This window comes from Mixophyes fleayi, chromosome 6 (genome assembly GCF_038048845.1).
Source record: "Mixophyes fleayi isolate aMixFle1 chromosome 6, aMixFle1.hap1, whole genome shotgun sequence".
Lineage (NCBI taxonomy): Eukaryota > Metazoa > Chordata > Amphibia > Anura > Limnodynastidae > Mixophyes > Mixophyes fleayi.
Window position 1 is genome coordinate 174,213,651 of NC_134407.1, and position 21,388 is coordinate 174,235,038.

Here is a 21,388-nt window from a genome sequence, read left to right on the forward strand (position 1 = left end):
AAAATACTATTGAAAGAAAAGATCTTGAATAGTCAGTTTGGTCTTAAAAAGTAAATTTGACAATGACATAATTGTAAAGTTTATTTTAAAAAGTAAAAATAAACATTATATACACATCACAAGATTAATTCTCTCTTTCAGGGTAAAGATTGTAGTCTTCCTTTTTGCACTAAATGCAAACAGTGTAGGTTTCAGAATATCGATAACACCAATGGTGAGAACGCTTTGAGAGTCGCTGATGGACACAAGGTTCATTATGAGATACTTTGAGGGCATGTCCCGGTACTGTAAGATGGTGGCAGGGTGCTATTTGCGGCTCAGAGACTTATGTATGGGCGATCGCCTCATGTTCTGCTCACATGGGATAGTTCAGGACCACATCCTGTTTGGCCAATTCCAACAACATAGGATCGTCGAAAAATTTGCTGATGCTTACATCTTCACTCAGGCCCTGAAATGAAGATATAGAAGGAGCGATAGGAGAATTAGTTTCTAGATAGACAACAGTGGATGGCCGTTTACTCAATAGCCGCTCCTGAATGAGGTGCCAGGATGCTCCCCTACCTTACCCAAGGTTAGCACAATTGTGATGTGTCTTAGTCCACAATGCCCATTTGCACTGGAGACCGTGTAAAGCTGTAGCAGCACAGAAGAGGAGAATACTCTAGCCAGACTATGAAAGCATGCTCCTCATATGATGGCTAAGCAGCAATTTGAAGTAGAAAACTTAATTAAAAGAGAGATGATCATGTTGAAAAAGAAACAAGAAGGATATAAATATTAACCTTTTTCACATGCTTGCAGAACTATTCTCAAATATTTTTATATTACTATGTTTGAGCGATAATGGTGGGACAATTACTCTTGTAATTTTGTTGTAGAAAACTGGTGCTTTCCATAGCGTGACTGGATCACTTATAAATAACTTATGGTATAAATTTATTTAAAGGAAATAGCGCAGGGCGCTTATTTATATAATTGCAAATGTACTTATTTTGATATTGTGTATTTTGGTAAAGGAAATATCTTTATTTTTTTTGTTTTAACTTTGCTAGAGGAAATGCATTATTTCTGAGGTATATACCTGATACAATAAGCTTTTGTTGAGGAAGTATTTTGGTAGGGAAATGACTTGTTTGGGGTTTTGTAATTTTTCTTTGGGAATGTGTATTCTGCAACTGTCTGAAGAAAGGACCCATGTTAATCTCATGTTAATTAGACCTTTTGATGTGTGAAGGTCCAGCACCTGAAGGTTTAATTAGACTTGCTGTTAGGTTTCCTGCGTCTAAAACAAGAATCAGGAAATCACAGCAAGTTTTAGGATATCACAGATAAGTGTAATTATTGTTAGCTTTTCATGTAAATCCACATTTGGGTAAATAAATTGCATCCCGATTCTAAAACCAGCTCAGACCTCAGAGGGCTGGCTTATCCTGTGAGGCTGTGTCCAAAACTGTATAAAGCACTGTTTTGTATTGAAAATTGTTGTTCTTGTTTCATCTGACCTGCTCCCTGGTACTTTCAACTAATTTGAGCAACTAAACATCACTTGCTTCAAAGACCTGCTTGGAAACTTGTCTATCCCTGTGACTTACAGATTAGACCCAACTATAATCTCCTGTCCCCTGCTGTTCTGAGATTTGGACCCAGCTTTCCGGTACCAGGGGGAATCCATCCACAGCAACCCTGATTCATAGGAAGAGGTCAGGGGTACCAGCCCAGGGACACCAGTAACGGGGTACACTAGCAGCGTCAGTTACCCAGAAGAAACCCATTACTGAAGTCCGGTAAGGAGTCCAGTGGTGGCAGCATTTGTAAGCCCCTCCTACTGCGGTTAGAGGGCGCATTTGGGATACCAAAAGGGAACTGTGGCAAAGTAAGCCCAGCCAGTTCCCAGCAAGAACAGACAGGGTGGCATAGGCGGTCCATTCTGTCACACATAGCAACCAGACATTTGCTTTCATTTGTAAGGTGTTCTTCATTTCATACTAGTTCATATGTACCCTTACTTATTAACCAATTAGATCTCCAGATTGTTTACAGCTGCTGGAAATGAAAGTGCTGATCTTGTGGGAGATCATGTGATTAATGGTAAAGAAAACAGGGCTGCATGTGACAGGGGCAGTGTGATGTGAGGAGGGAATGGAGGCAAGTAAGAAGCCACAGACAGTGAGTGACAGAAGTAGCACCCCTATAACATGCTTTCACATATAATATAGTACAACAAAGCAGAGGATCCAGGCCGCATACTGAAAATACAAATCTTCAAATCTGTCAAATCCTTTTGTCATGAAGCTTTAATTTGGGAGCCATGCGGTCTACAGTGTAATCAGCACTGTGCAGTTCAAACAGGCAGTGAAGATAGATATATGGTGTTAATTAAATTGATATCTTCAATGAGGAAAAGTTAATGAAATTTAGTTAAGAAAAATCATTAATTAGCTCTCTAAATTTCAACATACCTTCCTACGTCTTGTCTTTATCATAAACTCTCGGGCAAGGTGCGGTGCTGGCTGGGGCTCCAGGGGACGTATAATGATGCTTTTGTCCAAGGGGTCTCCTGGCACAATCTGTGGAGCGGAAAAAAGAAAAATCAATATGTGGCAGAGAACATAGATCTAGATGAAAAACAAGTCAGCCACTTAAGACACTAAATACCCTTCCCATTTTACCTGCCAATGATGAAAGACAGACAGGGAGAAAGCCTGTCCCTGAGTGTGAGTACGCAGATCTGTCTCAAAACCAAAAGAATCTATTGCTGGGATGAACGCTTTGATCGTGTAGAGGGGTGATCCAGGAATAGGGGCATCCTGAGTTACATGACCCCTACAGGAGAGAAGAAGTGAAATGCCGGTTGTAAAAGATGGATTAAGCACCAGTTGTGTATAAAGAATCATCCAACACCCACCTTCTCCTGGCCAAGACAGTATATACAGCAGATACGCAATCTGCAGGAGCTTGTACTTCTACAAAGTAATATGGTTCCATGAGACGGGGAGTGGCCTGAAAGAGTAACCATGTTATAACAAGTGAGCAGGAATGAGGAATTGATACAGGCAGAATGAGAGAAACAAACATAACAACAAGGTCGTCAGAATGGACAACAGTCAGGCATAGAAGTGGGAAGGCTAATAAGCTATGAAACAGTGGAGTCATAATAAAACTACCTAAATCCTACTTTATGGCCAATATAATGGTTTACTCTGTCCAATCACTGTTAAAATTTCCTAAGCCTCAGCCGCTATCTGCCCGGCTAATCTCAGCCCTAGTTTTATATGTAGACAATTGCATCAATAAGCTCCTACCTTCCTCTCTGTGTTTGGGAGACACGTTAGAAGAACAGTTAGTAAAAATAAAACTATTCTGGATAAAGTTTAATGAAAATCAGGACGAATGAATGAGGAAAAGGACTGGACAGAGGTACTATTGGTGCACAGACCGAGGCAGGGAAAAACAACACATTGATACATGAAATGACCTTACCATCAGGAAGGCAGAGTACACAACTCTGCGGGCTGTTGGAATGATCTGCCCACCTCCGCGGTGCAATGGTTCCTGGGCGATGACGGCATCCAAGATCTTGAACTTCACATTTCTGATCACTGAGCAGAAAGTAAATGAAAAAAGCAGAGTTGATAATAATAGTTAAATAGAGTGTTGTAATGATTGTTACAGGTGTAAGACAGAAAAATAGGAAAAGGTTTGGGAAATGGAACACTTTTTCTTAAAGGTATGCAAAGTGCCTGGCCAATATATCTTAAAATACTCACACTCGTCACACAGAGGCCCCTCCCTTGTTCCCCACTGAAATCCTTGTACGATACTGTCCTTCACAGAGCTGAGCAAAGCTTTGTCCACCTATAATGATCCAGAGAAACGGCAAATATAAAAAAATAAATAAAAATGCTACTAATAACAAAATTATACTATCTATAGTAGGTAGATCTGATCAGCCTTTGGTGAGCATTAACATCATTTGTAATGCGCTGCAATAATAATATGGGTAACTGTTAATAGCACCCAATCAGTTGCAGAATTTTTATTGCAGTTTAGTAAATAAACGTACACATGCGATTGGATGCAATGGGAAACATCTTCTACAAAGTTACTTTTTGAAGAATTTTAATAACATGTTACTGCATGAATACAGAAGCATACAGTAAAAGTATTTTCTCAGCACTATAAACGTAAAGGTAGTCCTGTGATAAAGATATGACAAGATTTGCTTATTTTACCAGCTTATCATATACCACCTAGTCTTTGAAGATAACTCAACAACCACCTGACTCGCTCGCCAACCCCTTCCCCCCCACCCCGGACAGCTATCCTGCTGTCCTCAACTGCACCCTCACTAGTTAGTAAACTATCAGAAGCAGGGCTCTCTCCTGTCATTGTTTTGTAAATATGCCCTTCCCCAGCTGTGTACATCAGTGGTCCTTTTCAAATAAAAAAATAACATACAATGGCAAATGCTTTTGATTACAGAATAGCAGGCAGCTACCAGGCACATACCTCAGAAGGCAGAGTGTCATCTACCAAGATGTTGGGACCAGTGGTGTCTGGCCCAAAAGCCCAGATAGAACGGGCAGCCAACAGATCCCAGTCATATTTAGTCTGGAAAAATTCTCCTAGCTTCTTTCTGTCAACCATTAAGAAAGGGAATTGGTAAAAGGTGAGACAACAGTTGGTGAGAAATCACACCAAAAAAATCTTATTGCCCAATTAGCAATATTCAGGGGAATGCAGCCTATAAATTCACTAAGAGACAGTGGTAGGACACACACGAGACAAAGTGCGCTAGTAAATTAACAGGATACATCATTATTGCTTTAGCCCACAAAATGGCTACCTCCACCATATAGATTTTAATATTGCATTCTCCAGCTCCCCCTGCTGTGCAGTTAACCAAACAAGTGGCTAATGAGCTTTTGTGGTACTACAAGGGCCAGCATGCCATGCCTAACCCTGTTCTCGGGGTTGTCAAATGCAACTATGAAGAAATTTAGTTTAGTGTAAAAATATTTCCATAGATCAAATAACACCTTTTAATGTTAAAATCTAATATTTTCAGTCTAACGGGCAGTCCTTGTTATTGTTTTTTCATACCCTCTTTAAAAAAATGCCTTATGGGACTAGGATTAATGTTTCTGTGCCATCATTCATTGTGCATTCTCCCTAATCTTATGATACACTCTAGAACTCTACCTGTTCCACGAGATCTGTACCACTTCATTTTCAATGTCCTCCGCCAGACCTTTCTCCAACGGTTCAGCAATCATTGTGATTTTGTTTCTAGCGACAAAAAGATAAACGTGAGCAAAGAGGAGCAGATTCATCAGTGTGATTAAATAAAAGTTGTGAGAAGGAGTCGAAGATTTTTCTATACATATTATAAAAAGTCAGTATGAAATTATCTCGGCACAGCTGAAGCAGAGGTTTTAGAATGGCCATCAGCATATAGAGAGCCATAGGGTCCTTACTTCTTATTTGGAGTCTCAGCAAAACACTTCAGTGATGAAGTTTCCACAACGGTCTCGCAAAACGTCACCACCGGATCTGCCACCTGGAAGAAAACTAAAAATCTTAAATCTGATTTTACAAGGAAACCCATTACCTACATACAACAGAGACAGCCATTGTGTGAGCTGAACCAATATATGCTAATATACTAATGTAGTACATAGTGAAATGCTAGACTGCATACTCCTAAACATTGGCTCAGCTCATAAAATGGATGCTTCACCTGTGTGTGTGTGTGTGTGTGTGTGTGTTTGTGCGATAGGTTCACTTTAAAGCAGTAACATTACCCCCTTCATACTCACCTTAATGTCAATCTCTGAATACATCTTGCGCAGGTCGTGCATGACACAGTCCAGGTACAGCTCTCCTGTGCCAAGAATGACATGCTCACCAGACTCCTCCACCTAGAGACAGATATAGGAAGTTACTAAAGTGGAGATCACATGGACAGACATATAAACTACACCTGATACATGAATGACACGCCAAATGACCAATGTAAAAAAAAAAACCATATCATGAAGACACATAAGGCTGCAGCAATATTCTGCAAGAAAGCAATCCCCCTTCAATTAGTGAATATTAAAGCCTACCAACCATCCACCTAACCCCCCCTCATCCTCTCTCTTCTCGTTCTCCTCTCTCTTCTCTCCCCCTTGCTTCACTGGCTCCCTTTTGTGCCTGTTTTTGTTTCACCCTCCCTTAGGATGTAAGCTCTTATGAGCAGGTCCCCCCCCCCCTCCTGTCTCCATACCGGTTCTTCCACTCTGCCTTTACTCCATATGACTTCCTGAAGCATTGGTACTTTGTGTTTATTGTTCTGTACTTTGTCACCCTGTTTTGTACTACTGTTTGTACTGTGTACGGCGCTGCGGAAACCTTGTGGCGCCCAACAAATAAATGATAATAATAATAATATTGGTAAAAGTTTTTGGTAAAGACTAGACATAGAACTTTACCGCTGGATTCATGATCGCGTCTGTTAATGACAGACGGTGACAACATAAGTACCTTAGTGGTAAGTGAAGGGTAACTCTTGTTGACTTTTCTCAGCCCATCTAACATCTTTGGCAGCTCCGAAGGATTCACAGGTTCTACTGCAATTTTAATGACAGACGTTGTGTTGAACTTTAACGGCCTGAAGATTTGAGCCTAGAAGACAAAAAAGTACATAACTTGTGTAAGCACACTAATGACGAGAACCGTGTTCATTATTATTCTGGAATAGGGAGACCTCTGCATTTAGTACAAGGGAAATAAAATCATTATATTGGCTGGAGAACAGTTGAATTATTTCCCAACCCCTTTAAACATGATCTTCTTGTCATCAAGATTGTAAGGACACCATTAAGCTTATAATATAGAAAGGTATTCCTATATGATATATTGAAAGAGTATAACATACAAAAGTTATCTAAATATTATGACTTGCAGTTTTGATATATATTGTGGGAAAATGATTTAACATAATAATATTAATACAATAAAATATAATAAATTGATATGCACCCAAATGAAGGAGAATATGTATACAATTTGTAAGTTAATTTTGAAGTAGTAAAAACCACCTGTTTAGCGGCACTGTTTTGACCAGACCGCCCCATATTTCTGCCAGAATTGTGACAAGCAGGGTACCCTAGAACATCTTTTTAATGGTGCTGTCCAAATTCACCCTTTACATAAACAGACCCAGGAATACATTTATAGGTTTAACAAGTTTGCGGTCTTCTGGGACGCTCTGTTCTGTTTTTGAGGCTCTCAATACTAAAGTTTGTCAGGCTACTGATATTTAGAGCATAAATGAAGCTCAATCTTCCCAAGTTAGCACAATGGAAGAAGTCCAAATCCTGTATCATTTTTAAGTTGTCCATTTAAATGCCTTGTTTCTAACATTACCTTTCTAATAGTTTCCTTTCACTTTTATTGCATACATTATAAAGTTTTGTCCCTTAATATTCAATGCATGTGTGTATTATAATATTTTTTCTGAACAACTTTTTTGTTACCTCCTCATTGCCACGTGGCTCAGTGATTGTGGCAGTCTTTACAATAGGCTGGTCTACACCTTCAATAAGAACCCAGTTTCCAGCTGGCACTCTGTTCACCTCGATGTGATACCTATGTGGAATAAAAAAAGATGCTGAATGTGATGAACAAGTGAACATATCCATTCCCAGGAATAAGGAACTACAGACACCCCACTCTGTTACAACACTTACCTGGCCACAGACACCCACAATCTTCCCACCGTGCAGACCTGGGAATCTTCTTCATCCTCTAAGGTGTAATTTTCTCCAAGTACCTTGACTGGCTGCCCAGCATGAATAGTCCCACTCAGCACCCGCCCAAAAGCATGAAACTGCACCCCGTCATCCGTGCTGTACATCTTGGTTGTGTGACACATCAGGGGGCCCTAATACAAAAACAGTTGCGTTACCAAAAAACGTTCTACAGTCTGTCTCTAAATCAGGGGTTCTTCAGGTGGGTTGTGACTCAAAAGATGGTAACCATTTAGGCTGGGCCCCTACAAAATTCTTTGCAAAATTATTGTGTACGACAAACTAAAATAAAAAAAATCATATTTTGTTCTAGCATCTAATTTCCTACCAGTCATTTAATAAAAATAATATACATAATTTGTAGCTAACAGTAATTAGAAGAAAATTATGACATTGTTAGTTTAAAAGTATTGATCCTGAACCTGAAAAGGTGTCTTTGGTTGAAAAAGATTTAAGAACCTCTGCTCTATATCACAGAGGAATAGTATGTTAATCTATGACAACAATGGCAGGTTAAACCTGGGAAAATATTATAAGCAACAGAAACTGAAGGTTTTTCCACCTTTAGAAGACAAACGTATTGGCTTGTAATTATCTTTCTGCAACCTTTACAAAACACTCCGATTTGGGTGGGATGTATGTGTGTTGCTCCCTTCTGTGCTTTTCATCAAGATCTTTTTAAAATCAGAAAGTTGTAAAAAAAAATTGCCTTAGGATACAACAGCCCTGGATACCACTGTAACAAATGCAGAAAGCTAAATGGTTGTGGGCAACAGAATCCCACTGTAAGGTGGATAAGGTTAGATACAATGTCAAACATCGAAAATCCAGCAATGATAAGGAAGCTTTTACTTAGAAGCATGTGCATGTTACACACATTTTCACATAAAATAGCCTGGTCTTTTTGGCTTAAGAATCCTTTAATGTGGTAAATGCAAAAACCACGTTCTACAATTAAGGAAGCTAAATGGGTCTGGATAAAGCAAGAATAGACATTTACTTACATCAGAATCACAGAGGCTCATGTCCTCTCCTAGCTCGGAATCTATGCCACCAGCGTATGTGTGCTCAATCTTGGCTTTAGCACCAGCCTTTGGGGAAGGAATATGTTGGACACACATATCTACAAAACCTGATAGATGAGGAGAAAGACAAATGACAGTAAGAGCAAGATAACACAGATATAATAAACAGGATGTCAATGTGAGAGTGGATGGTTGCAGTGCCCCCAGCATCAGGGCCACCTTCAGAAATCATGGGGCACAGTATGGGCTTCCCGTGTCCCAACCCCCCCCCCCCCCCGATGAGCCCCCCCCCCATGAGCAACAGCAACACATACTTACCTGGGGGCCCGCTGTCTTGCAGTCCGCTGGTCTCCGCTACTCTGTCTTCAGCCTGGCACCAGGATGCGATCGCAGGGGTGGAGGAATCATTCCTCTGCGATCATGTGCTCTGCCTGTGACAGCCAGATCACATGATCGCAAGGGAATGATTCCTCCACCCCTGCGATCGCATCCTGGTGCCTGGCTGTCACGGTGTGACAGCCAGGCTGAAGACAGAGTAGCAGAGACCAGCGGACTGCAAGACAGCGGGCCCCCAGGTAAGTATGTGTAGCGCTGTTGTACCGGGCCCTCTGGTGAGCCCGGGCCCGGTACAACAGTACCCCCCTGCCCAGCATGGATGAAAAAGAAAGTTATGACACACACTCAGCATTTATTTAATAACATGCACAAGTGTGCTGTAACCTGCAGAAACCAGCTCTAGTTAGTAAAACTGTACTAGAAAAATGACAGCTTGAATCTGGTTGATACGGGTTAAACCTCATCTAAGCACATTGCACCATGAATTGACTGCTACACTATCCATAAGGTGAAGAGTCTGATTTTACCTGTGAATTCCCCAAAGAAGCGGTTACATACGAGTCTCAGCAAAGGACGGATGTTCAGTTTTAGTTCCTCCTTTGTGAGATGGATCCCTAACTCTTCAAGAGTCTGAGGCAGAGATGTGTCTACATCTCCCACAACCTACAAAGTAACAAAAACGTGAATAATAATAATAATCACAAGCCCTTGTATGAAAGGCAATTACACCAAAATCCAAAATTCTGCCAACCTGAGCTAAAATCTTGTACAAAGGTTCCAGGATAAATTCCACAAAACTGCGCTGAGAGTTGCTTGTTGGGGCTTTCTTGGTGAATTTACGACTGGATAAAGAGGAAGGAAACATTTCACATATGTGATAGCATTTAAAAGATGTTGTCCACATTTGTACAACCCCTGCCAGATAGACAATCCTATGAGGCCCTTCATTGATGGTTCCTATACCCCTAAACCCAGTTACTGGAATTCAGTATTGACAGTGGGGAGAGAACAGAGCCACTAGCAACACCTGACTCAACCTATTCAATAATCTAGGCTTAAGGTGTATGGTGAATACAGATCACCCACTGCTCCTGACAACTCTGAAGCTGCATGCACTACAATCGGGGCAGATTTTTGAATCTCACTGCCAGCACTGGCAAGGAACCAGTAATCTGGTGTCAGTGGTTTCTCACAAAGGAGATCCTCCATGGAAGTGGAATATGAGGTATGCTTTATCAGTAGGATTATATGAATGTGTACAATAATGCCTTTAAAGAGTAATTTATATCCCAAGTTGACACTTTGGAAAGGAGAATGGGGACACAAATATATTTACACACAGCAGAACCCAAAACAATGCATAAGAGCCAAACTGCATGCTCTACTACCTCCCTCAACAATACTCTGGTACAGTGCTTTACAAGTATTTACAGGACAAGGGTTGTATATATAATATAACCATGTGCTCGCAGGCCATATACTATTAAAAGAGCTGTGGTGAGCCTGTACGCAGATTGTCAGGGATGGAGGAGACCAGAATAAATACCCTTGACCATGGCATCTAATATACCAGTTGGACAGCACTGCATTACTGCCACTAGAACTACTTACGTTTTTGGATTGAAATAGATATCACCCCACAACCGTTTGGAGAACTCCTGATAGTTAATATCACCTGTAGATCAAAAAATTGTATAATAGTTCTATTACAAGAGAAAAATATTTGAATTTTAAATATGTTACATTCTAAAAGTTGGTGTAACCACTAGCAACCATTTTCCTTGAATCTTCTCCTTCACATAACCTCTTGCCAATGATGTGTCTTGTTCCAATATTTTATGAAAGTCCGGAGCAAGCACTGAAGGAAGCATATAATGCTGTCCTTCCATCTAGTGTATTAGGATCCCCTCAACACCCTCATCAGTAATTGAAATGACAACTGTCTCCTGATCGAATGGCCCTGGCATTTGCAGAATCAGAAACCAACCATCATTTCAGTCAATGGGCTAGATTTACTAAGCTGCGGGATTGAAAAAGTGGGGATGTTGCCTATAGCTACCAATCAGATTCTAGCTGTCATTTTGTAGACAGTACTAAATAAATGAAATCTAGAATCTGATTGGTTGCTAAAGGCAACATCCCCACTTTTTCAAACCCGCAGCTTAGTAAATCTAGCCCAATGTGTCTAATCCATCTTCTCCTGTAGTACTTGGGTACATAAGTATAGACTGAGAATTTGAGTTCAGCTACGGTGTAAAGACCTCCATCCTAAAACTGGAGAACAAGGTCAAAATATTTACTCCTTTTTATGTTCAACATTAGCTCAATCACGATTGGTCCCCTGAAGCATAATTCTTAACCCATAATCAGCACCCAAATCAAGTAGGCTACTGATAGTCCTACCATTTCCCCTACAGGCAGTGTATGAAACACAATTCAGACTCTTCTATAGGTTAGTCAACATCAAATGTTTCCTTAATAATAAAAGATTAACATACCGTAAGTGTCTGCGTAGATCTTGGCAAAAGAGCCCAGTGTGAAGCAGATACTATACTGAGAACTTGCAAAGCAGACATTGCCTAGGAGGGGGGATAGAATCAGGTTCTCATCCGTGGAATACATGCTGGAGACAGACAAAAAGAATCAGTAAGGAAAGAGTGTGTGGCTACAGAGAATGTTAAAACACAATTGTTTATTTTAAAAAAGATTCACCATAGAATTTACTTACTGAACTTACAAATACATACATTTCTATAAACATTTGTACAGAAATGTATCTTTTGGGAAAGGCTTTGAGTTTGCTAAAATTCCCACCCCAGTATCTGCACACACTGCTGGTAGAAGTACTTTATTTTCTTATCAGACTTTTGTTTAGTGTGGAGGAGGATGGGAGGGAGAAGGAGCAAAAGGGACCAGCGAGAACCACACAAGGCTTACTGCATTGTGTATAGAAACTCACTGCCTGCCACAGAAATGTTTTTATCCAAAGATAAAACAGGCAAAGAAATAAACGTTTGATGTTGAAGTCTCTTTAAATAGGCCTTTACTAATAAAAGAAAGGCCAAACGCAGTCATTTTTCTCAAAATATGCACAAAAGTTCCAAGTACCTCAATAATCCATTAACCTCATCCACAATGTGCCTCAGCTTGTAATACGCATCTGTGGGTGGAAGTTTGAGCTCCAGTATTAACCGGTCTATCTTGTTAATGCAAACTGTAACAGCTAAACGTTCCTGCACAGCATGTTTAATCAGGCGCTCTGTGTTCAGCATCACCTGGTTGGGGACAAACATGGCAGATGAAAAAGGAGGATAAAAGGAATTTGAAGAAGGATGAAACGAAAGGAAAGGAATCATGGATGTGGGAAGGATGGAAAGGGATGATGGATGGATGGAAGGAAGGAAAGAAGGATGGAAGAAAAGGAAGCAGAACAGAAACAGACTTATATTGGTCAAAAACAAACAAACAATACATGATACAAAGTGGGAAGGATTTTGGCTTTTTACACAAGCGCTTATGATGAGCAATGGATGAAGTAATTCACACTTCCAGCATTTTACTGTAAATACGTGATTTTCCACAAACAAATAATTCAGTAGAATCACTGCGGAAGGGAAACCATGCCATGTAAAATTGTAAGTTAAGGTGCAATGTGTCAAGCTGCGTGAGTGATTAGGGAAGCGACACTATCCTATGTTATCTTACAGGTTTGGCCAAGCCCCATAGCATAATAATGTTCTGCTAACAGTACAGCTGCTCCCCTATAGTGATCACTGAATTCAATTTATTACAAATCATTATAGGAATTGAGCAGAAAAGTTCATCTCTAATGCAGGCTTTGAAAACTGCTGCTTGGATAAACACAGAGTGGTTACGATCAGAACTCCCTCATATAAAGCATGGTTTCTCAGCTAGATTCTGATAATTGTAGTAATAGTGACCTTTTGGACCCTGTACAGGAGATGAGAAAGAACATCATTTAACTTTTATAGACCAGTTTTCTGGTCTCTCCTGCTCTTCTGGGCTGTTATGCAAACTCTCAACTATCTGTACCCACTGCGAAGCTTACCCCTTCTGCAGCATCAATGAACAGAACTACTCCGTCAGATATCCGAAGACCAGCTGTCACCTCGTCAGAAAAGTTCACATGACCTGGTTGACAAAAGAGAAGCAAGCTTATAGTGCATGTCTTGTCTCAGGTTGGCAAAGTAAGCAACACGGGGAATATCTGTAAGACCCAAAGGGGGGAATTCAATTGACCGCATTGTTTGTGATAATGCGGCATGCGCACTATAACCTTTAGTACAGTAATTTTAATGCAGATGGCTGCTTATGGCTGACTGAGCAAAAATCAGCGTTGGAATTACCCTAACGGCAACAGTGCGCGGTCAACTGAATTCCCCTCCAAAGAGTAGTGAATGCAGGCAACAAATGTATTTCACATCATGGGTGAGAACATATATTGCTTCTCAGGTCAGTTTAATCACATAGGTTACCGCAAATAAAAGCCACTGGACATGTGGGATTTTGTCGACTGGATGTACTCTACCTGGTGTATCCATTATATTAAACAGATACGATTTTTCCTTGGTGTCTGGAAGAACAATGGTTACAGGTATACTCTTCATACCGACGCCTCTCTGAGGGAGGAAAAAAGGCACAATATAGATCGCATAAAACTGTACACTTTAGAGGACAGTATCTATAAATTAATATTCTTGCAAATAAATTACTTGTAGGTGTTCCACTTACCTCTTGTTCTGTGAAGAGAATATCAGTATAACAAAGCTATGGGGAAGAAAAAAAAAAAAAGACATTTAATACGAAGCCTGAATGAAACACATGGAAGTGGAGTACAGCATTGGGTATGTGGCAGAGCAATCTTCATGAGAAAGCAGCCACACAATATATTAGGAACCAGTGACATCACTTTCAATTGCAATTCCTAGTCAATGGGCAGTTTTTCTACAGTAACAATGACAGCTGAATCTTTTGGACACCATGTGTATGGTGTTTTAAAGGCACTATTACTTGGAAGGTTTGTTGCTACTAGTCTTACTAAGAGGTGCTTTCATATTTCTTTCAAACAACCATTTCATACATGTTCATAAATACAGAAATATATGTATATTGATGCACCAATTCACACTAGGCATAATTTTTATATAGTCTGATTGTACAGGGAAATTGTTAACAGGTTGTATTTTCAATTTTAATGAAACAGTAACAGGGTGTGCAGTCAATAAGAGGGACAGGTATACTCACATCCTGGTCATGGTGCTTGCGGATCTCTGGATGTGTCTGCTCGATCAGGCAGTCCACAAAGCAGGTCTGTGAGGAATAACAACAGACTTGTTAGTTTTTTTTCCTAAAATTTGACGGATTTGATCATAATTGCTGGCCTAAGATCCAAATAGTGAACAGTCTGTTTCAGTGGTCACATATTTGAAACAGGGGCATATAATTCACAAAGGTCATTAAGACAGGCCTACAATCATTACGGAGCTGCGTTTGTAATGTTATCACACAGCTAAACAGTCTCTTACAGTTGTAATTTACACAGGGCAAGCCGGATGCAGTGATGACGGAAACTTTGTGAAATCTTTATTATCTGTATTACTAATTTAGATAGATCTAAAATTTTATCTAATCTTCACCTAATAAAAGATAAGAGAATCTGATTAAACAGCATACACAGTACTGTATATGCCACTTTTTAACATACTAATAAAACATTGATAAACTTTAAGGGAAAAAAAGTTGGATGATTTAGCTGGCGAGACACGCTTTAGCAGCAATGACTCCAGCCAGATATGTCCTTAACCTATTGGTAAATTTCATACATTAGCTTGGATATATTTTGGCCAATGTATTTATATCTTACAACTCTCTTTAGTGAACTGTACCCTTCTGGTCAGGCAATAATCTGTTTTAAAAGTAAACAAATTTATTATGGCCACTTTGAGATTAAAAAATTTCTATATGAGCCAGAAAGCCAGACAGGTCCAGAGAATACAAGACAGATGAAAACTATGTAACTTCCCATTTCTGGGCGTAATGACAGAAATGAGGTTATCTGGATTGCAGCAATTCAGTTTTTCCTAATGTAAGGATGTGCCAAAAACACCTGTAGACAAGAAGAGGTGCCAAAATGGCAGCACGGAGGTCTTTTCTGCCTCTGCAGGATGGCCACATTCTAAAATCTGGTAAAAAATGAGGAGTCTACCATATGATCCCTTTGCAGACCTGTTCTGCAAAAGCTCCATGATCGAATACCCAGAAAAGGCTGAATGAACCATAAGCCCAAATGATGTTGGTTCTCCAGCATCAGAGTAAACCCTTCCTCATCCATCCATGTCCATCAAAAAGGACCAGGATGGAATCTGCAAGGCAGAACTCCTGGGTTCTGGCGATATACACCTGCAAATGGCGTTAAGCGCTGCCCTCTTGGCATTACTAGGGTAGAGGCACAAAGATGGCAAAACCAGACTGTAGTTAATGTGCGACCCAGTGCAGTGTCCCCCAGACTGGATGAAAGAGAAATAACTTATCCTTATTAAACATTAGGAAAGGTGCCCTTGTAGGAGAGGGCTAGAAAATGCTGAGCAGCAACAGTACAAAAGAGACAACCCCTTCCCCCCTTACAGAATATTGACAGGTAAAGTACAGCTGTATATTCGTAAACGGGATGTAGTAAACCTGTCAAAGAAGTTTCTCATTAATCATTTACTAAACTGTTATAATGGTGTTCATGCATGGAGGAAGACATTTTTAAAGTGTGAGGACTTCTAAGCCACTCTGACAGGTAAACTGCAGCTTGCTAGAAGGCCAGGTTCTGCCATCCCAATATACTAGCTGCTATGTTAAATAAAGCGGTTATTTATATTTACTGTACATGTTCCCAAGTTTATGGCGTGATTTTTAGAAACATTATCAGGAAAACTGCATACAAATTTTGCAAAAGAACTTGTTTGCTTGGTGAATTATAATGATTGTCATAGCCATTACCTTTCCATGATGAAGGTGCCCACACAGGGTCACATTACGAATAAGCTCAGAATTATCCATGAGATCAGCCAAGAAACTAAAAGAAATAAGAAAGTCAGCAACAAGCCAGAAACTAACACCTACAAAGCAAGCAACTGAAAAGGGTACTCACTCCATGGCATACACGGTAGCCGGCAGCCCTTGTTCCATTATGGAGAACTTTTTTGCCTTCACCGGTTTGATAATAGGTTCTAGAGAGAAAGAGAGTAAATACATATATTATATAGTACAGCAATGGCTCTAGAATCGCTAAGAAAGCTATAAGAAACCAATTAGTAAGGGCATGTGTGTCACTATATTAGACTGGATGGGCCACAAACAATGGAGATTTTAGCCATAAGTAAAACAAAATGTGTCAGATTATTGGTTTTATGGCCATTATTATAAATATTTTTCCTAATGGCATGTAATTCATTACAATATGTGCTATAACCTTATGTTATAATCATATTTGAGATAATGTTGCAATTTCTGCTTCTAAATGATTAGCATTTGGTGTGTACAATTCTGAGCAATTTTATTGGCATGTTCAAAATACTGGGGGTCAAAGGTTGAAATCCGTCTTGCACAAAATATGCTAACTTTTTGGACTTTTCAACACATTAGAGGGGTGAAAACTGCCCCCAAAAATAAATAAATAAATGTATGTATGCATATATATATACATACACACACACACACACACACACACACACATACACTAGGTCTAAAGTATCCTATCAACAATTGATTTGCTGAATTCTTGTTTTTTCTATAAATATTTGATCACTTATATCTGAAAGAAAACACGGGTATCCATTCTGGCAATAAATAATTTGATACGCTAATTTCTGAATCAGATGTCGTCACTATTTGGCGCCAATTTTGAATAATTAGATGCATTTTCCATCATTATATCTGACGAAGACGGGGAGACATAGCAGACATTTCATCTTTTGCATGACATGCTTTGTCCGCTACAATAAAATGATCACAGCATATTTGAGGTGTGTAGAATCCAAGTGAAGTGTGAGGGAGCACTCAGGATGGTAATTACCCACATAAAACTCTGCCAAAAGAAAGTGTGCACTCTTCTCTTCTTTGGCTTGTAAACCAAGCAAACCCATTCACCTCCACAAAAAAATAAAATAAGTGCAGACTTATTGTATTCCTCGGATCCATATGATACTAGATTATTTTGTAATGGCTTTTTGAGCTGCCAAGTAATTGCTACTTTAACCTCTTTTTTCAATATGTCTCTAGCTCTGACCATTACCAGCGTGGAAGATCTGCAGCTGATCAGCTCATGTGGTATGCCAAAAGATCCCTGACAGATGAATTTATTTTGTGCTGTTAGTTTAAACAAGCAGACAGAGGATCTTAATCATCTAGTCTAATACTGCATTCTTCTAACCTGTGAGCGGCTGCGTGTCCTCCTCCTGAACAATGGTCTCCACCTCTGGACCATACACTTCTTCAGCAGTGGGGTAGTACTTTTTATCCTCATGGAGAACAACCTCCATCCCTGCACGATCCTCATCAGGATCTCCTATGTATTCATCGTCATCATCATCATCTGCCTGCAGTCAGAGAAAATAACAACATGGTAATTAAGGATAAAAATGGTGAATGTTAAATTGCATGAGGGACAATGATGCTGCAGTCTATTGAAATCTGCTCTGCCATGCAAGTAAATATATTGACAATGCCTCCACAAATGTTATAGTTCTAATATGATGTCAAATTATTTTGTTAAAAGTAATAGTCAATGATTATGCCAAGTTTTCCAACCACTGACTCTAAGTGGTTAGCATTTCTGGCTTACAGCACCGGGGTCATGAGTACAATTCCCGACCATGGCCTTATCTGTGAGGAGTTTGTATGTTCTCCCTGTGTTTGCGTGTGTTTCCTCCAGGTGCTCCGGTTTCCTCCCACACTCCAAAAACATACTGGTAGGTTAATTGGCTGCTAACAAAATTGACCCTAGTATGTGTGTGTGTGTTAGGGAATTTAGACTGTAAGCCCCAATGGGGCAGGGACTGATGTGAGTGAGTTCTCTGTACAGCACTGCGGAATTAGTGGCGCTATATAAATCAATGGTAACAATAATAATAATCCCAGTCAAAGGCAGGGTCTTATATATGAACAGGCACCAAACTGATAAATGCTGCTGCTAGTTTAGTTAGATCATTGTGACTATATACAGAATAAATTGCTTGTTTTTATCTGAAGATTATTTTGTACCATTAAAATAAATCAGGGCTTAAGTGTGAACAACTAGAATGTTTTTTGATTTTTAAAGAGGAGAACATAGTGATGTATATTTATATATTTAGATTTGTTTGTCCCCCAGCTCCATTTAGGTGGACTTGTGCTTGCTAAATGTTATAACTTAGGTGATGGGAGTGCCTGGTGCTACATTAATATACATATTCCCATGTTTAATCAAAATGACAGCATGCATTATAATGGAATGGTAAGCCTACTCATAAGGGTTAGTCGCTGTTAGCTTTATTAGTCTGCATTAAGGGTGACAGTTTACTTTAAAAGAAAAGGACTTCTGAGTATCACATTCATTTTCAGATGTATTGACATTTTTCAGTAGTTTATTAAATAAACATTAAGTGGAATTGAAGGCAGCTATTTACCTGCCATAACTACATGTTAACCTTACATAAAAGTGAAAAGTCTTGCTTCACAAACTGGAAACGTTATCAATGATTAGTGACATTGGGCCACAAAAAACAAAACTCAGAGCTGCCATATGTTTGTATGCAGTATAAAGATGGAGCAGAGTAGATAAGAGTAGTGTGAATAGGTGAGGGGCTCTCTCTCCAATCTTGGTACAAAGTACTGTAGGAAGGAGCATGTGATGTTAATGCCAGGTAATAATAACTAGATACAGTTAGATCAGAGATTTAGCATTAGGCAGTCTTCAGGGAGAGGAGTTGCAGTATGCTATGATACAATTTTCTGAAGTATTTAATAAAAGAATTAGAGGTTAAAATGTGAAATTTTATACAAGTAAAAATAACAAAACAATGTTGGATGTTCCGATTAGATAAAGTGATCCTCTAAATCGACCCAAACGGCCAGGATTAGGACTTACATCAGTTTACTTCACCTCCCCAAATAAAATGAGTACATGACCATAACTGCATTCTGATACACAAGGCCTACAGTTTCAAAGATGGGGTCTATTGTGCTGAAAATGGGTCTTACCACATCTGCATCCCTGTCTTCTCTTCCCATGTCTTCATCGTCATCATCATCGTCGGAGTCCAGCTCAGGTCCAATGTAATTACCAAACTCATCATATGGGTCAGTATCCATGTCTGCACACTCTGAATGTACAACAAAGTGAGAAAATTAATCTCCATAATAAACCACTGACTAATTAAGTACTAAGTACAGTATGTTCTCCCACAAATGCAAAATATAAGACATTAGTATTTCAGATATTAATTTTACTATATATACACACACATGGACCATAATTTTGGCAAATCAACAAAGTAGTAGGAAACAACTTCAATAATAGATAAAAGGACCATTAAAACATCAGTTTTATATGAACGTGCTTCTAGTACTCAGGCGTACCACAAAATAAAATATAAGACAAGGTATTGTGACGGAATAGGATTAAAAGTACACACTAAATGGTATTTGGCACCCATGGAAAAAATTTTTGCAAACTTAAATAACAGGTCCCACAAATATACTCAAGTCTGGTGCGACTGGTACATTTATAACAGCTAGTCTATCCAAAGAGATCCCTCTCTGGGATTTTCAGACCTCTTTGTTTAGCTTTAGCGAAGGGTTTGATTTTGCTGTTACATGCAAGTGTTTCTATTCCCCCATAGTAGTCCTGGAGGTGCCAGCTCTGGCCTCAATTAGCCTTTCCCCTAGTTTTCACCCTTCCCTTGTCCCATTCCCTGCCTAAGACATACTTCTACACATTACACTATATTCAGTTTTGTGTGTGATGTTTTTTTTTTTACCATTATCAGATATCATGTACTTGATGTTTCCTTTCCGGTGTTATTTTAAATAGCTATTTTCGCTTGGTGACTGAATTATCAATCTGTTTGCCTACTTTGTATAGTGTCTACAATTCTGGTCACTGGTATTGTTGCTTTTTTTGTATTGCATTTGAAGAAGAAAAAAATTCTTGAGAAAGATACACACTAAATATATTGCAATTAACGCTAATTAAAAGCTACACATACATGCAGCTTCTAAGTAAGTTGAATTATGATGTCCTATTTGGTCTTGTAGATAAATTTGACTCTGTGCTGCTGGTGGGACCAAAACAACTGCGAGTCCTGATCAACATTGAATGGGATGTTGCCATATTCGTGATATTTGAAAAAAACAAAACAGTGCAATGCAACAATGTTTAAGAAACACAGGGGTTGTTTTCTTGTGAACCTATTTATACTCTGAGATGATTCCACCAGACTCTTAAAAATGACCTGTTTCTTGGCCAAAAGAAAGCATTTTTTTCAGTGTACTATGTTCTCCCAGGGCAGCTGTCAGAAAGTAGGAATATGGAAATATAACTTAAAATCATTTAAGGGTTACTTTCCCAGGTGTAGATGATTAGCCATATATGCAAGTGTATCATTATAATATATAAATTTAAGTCTTATTAAATTAAAGTTTTCAATCTAAGAACAGACTCATGATCGCCAATAGGACAATTTTATCTATCTATCTATATATACATACACATAAAGCAACAACTCACTGCAGAAAGTAAAGCACACAATGGAAACATTTAAATGCAAAATAACTGAATGGACACAATTATGACACATATTAGGTAGAGCTCTATAAAACAATCAGAAAGCAATAGGATTGCAGCCTAGGCAGCCCCAGTAATGGTGATTGAGGGAAATACTGATACAGTTCTGGGAGCTACTAGCTCCCAACCTGTGTGTTATATATCAGTATGTCATGTAATTTTGGCACAACAGCTGAAGAACCACTACTTGCATAAGTACTGGCAATTTTACATCACCCTCATTCTCACACACTGTACCTGTGGCTTTCTGGCACTCTGAGGACAAACGTTATAAGAATGATCTAGTCACTCACCCGCTCACGCCGCTCTCACACAAGCACTTCCTGCGACACCGGTGAAGAAGGACCCAGTGCATCGAGGAAACGTTCCCCTGCGTCCTGTCTCATAGTGCCTGC

General features: G+C 39.4%; 1 protein-coding gene across 2 annotated transcripts; it reads right to left on the reverse strand.

Moving 5' to 3' along the window:
* Nucleotides 1-68: 68 nt before the first annotated feature.
* Nucleotides 69-21,342, reverse strand: EFTUD2 (elongation factor Tu GTP binding domain containing 2). 2 transcript variants are annotated; one of them, XM_075177330.1, is made up of 28 exons: nucleotides 21,287-21,342; nucleotides 19,409-19,530; nucleotides 17,601-17,766; nucleotides 16,320-16,398; nucleotides 16,169-16,244; nucleotides 14,426-14,491; nucleotides 13,913-13,948; nucleotides 13,710-13,800; nucleotides 13,230-13,312; nucleotides 12,269-12,435; nucleotides 11,659-11,783; nucleotides 10,772-10,835; nucleotides 9,912-10,002; nucleotides 9,688-9,823; nucleotides 8,804-8,931; nucleotides 7,740-7,933; nucleotides 7,527-7,638; nucleotides 6,532-6,672; nucleotides 5,823-5,924; nucleotides 5,481-5,563; nucleotides 5,206-5,292; nucleotides 4,513-4,639; nucleotides 3,771-3,858; nucleotides 3,484-3,602; nucleotides 2,909-3,003; nucleotides 2,673-2,826; nucleotides 2,463-2,570; nucleotides 69-451 (listed from the first exon to the last, which is right to left on the reverse strand). In XM_075177330.1, exons 2-28 carry the CDS (start codon nucleotides 19,517-19,519, stop codon nucleotides 356-358), a joined length of 2,925 nt encoding a protein of 974 aa, XP_075033431.1. In that variant the 5' UTR covers nucleotides 19,520-19,530; nucleotides 21,287-21,342; the 3' UTR covers nucleotides 69-355. The 2 variants fall into 2 exon arrangements, with proteins under 2 accessions (XP_075033431.1, XP_075033432.1); XM_075177331.1 differs by having other exon boundaries at nucleotides 21,231-21,301.
* Nucleotides 21,343-21,388: the final 46 nt, after the last annotated feature.

Coding starts and splice junctions, on each gene's coding strand:
- EFTUD2 (XM_075177330.1), bottom strand. CDS start 19,519: ATGGATACTGACCCATATGATGAGTTTGGTAATTACATTGGACCTGAG. Junction 13,313..13,709: donor TAATATAATGGATACACCAG/GTAGAGTACATC, acceptor TTTGTCAACCAG/GTCATGTGAACTTTTCTGAC. Junction 3,004..3,483: donor TGTACTCTGCCTTCCTGATG/GTAAGGTCATTT, acceptor TTACTCTTTCAG/GCCACTCCCCGTCTCATGGA.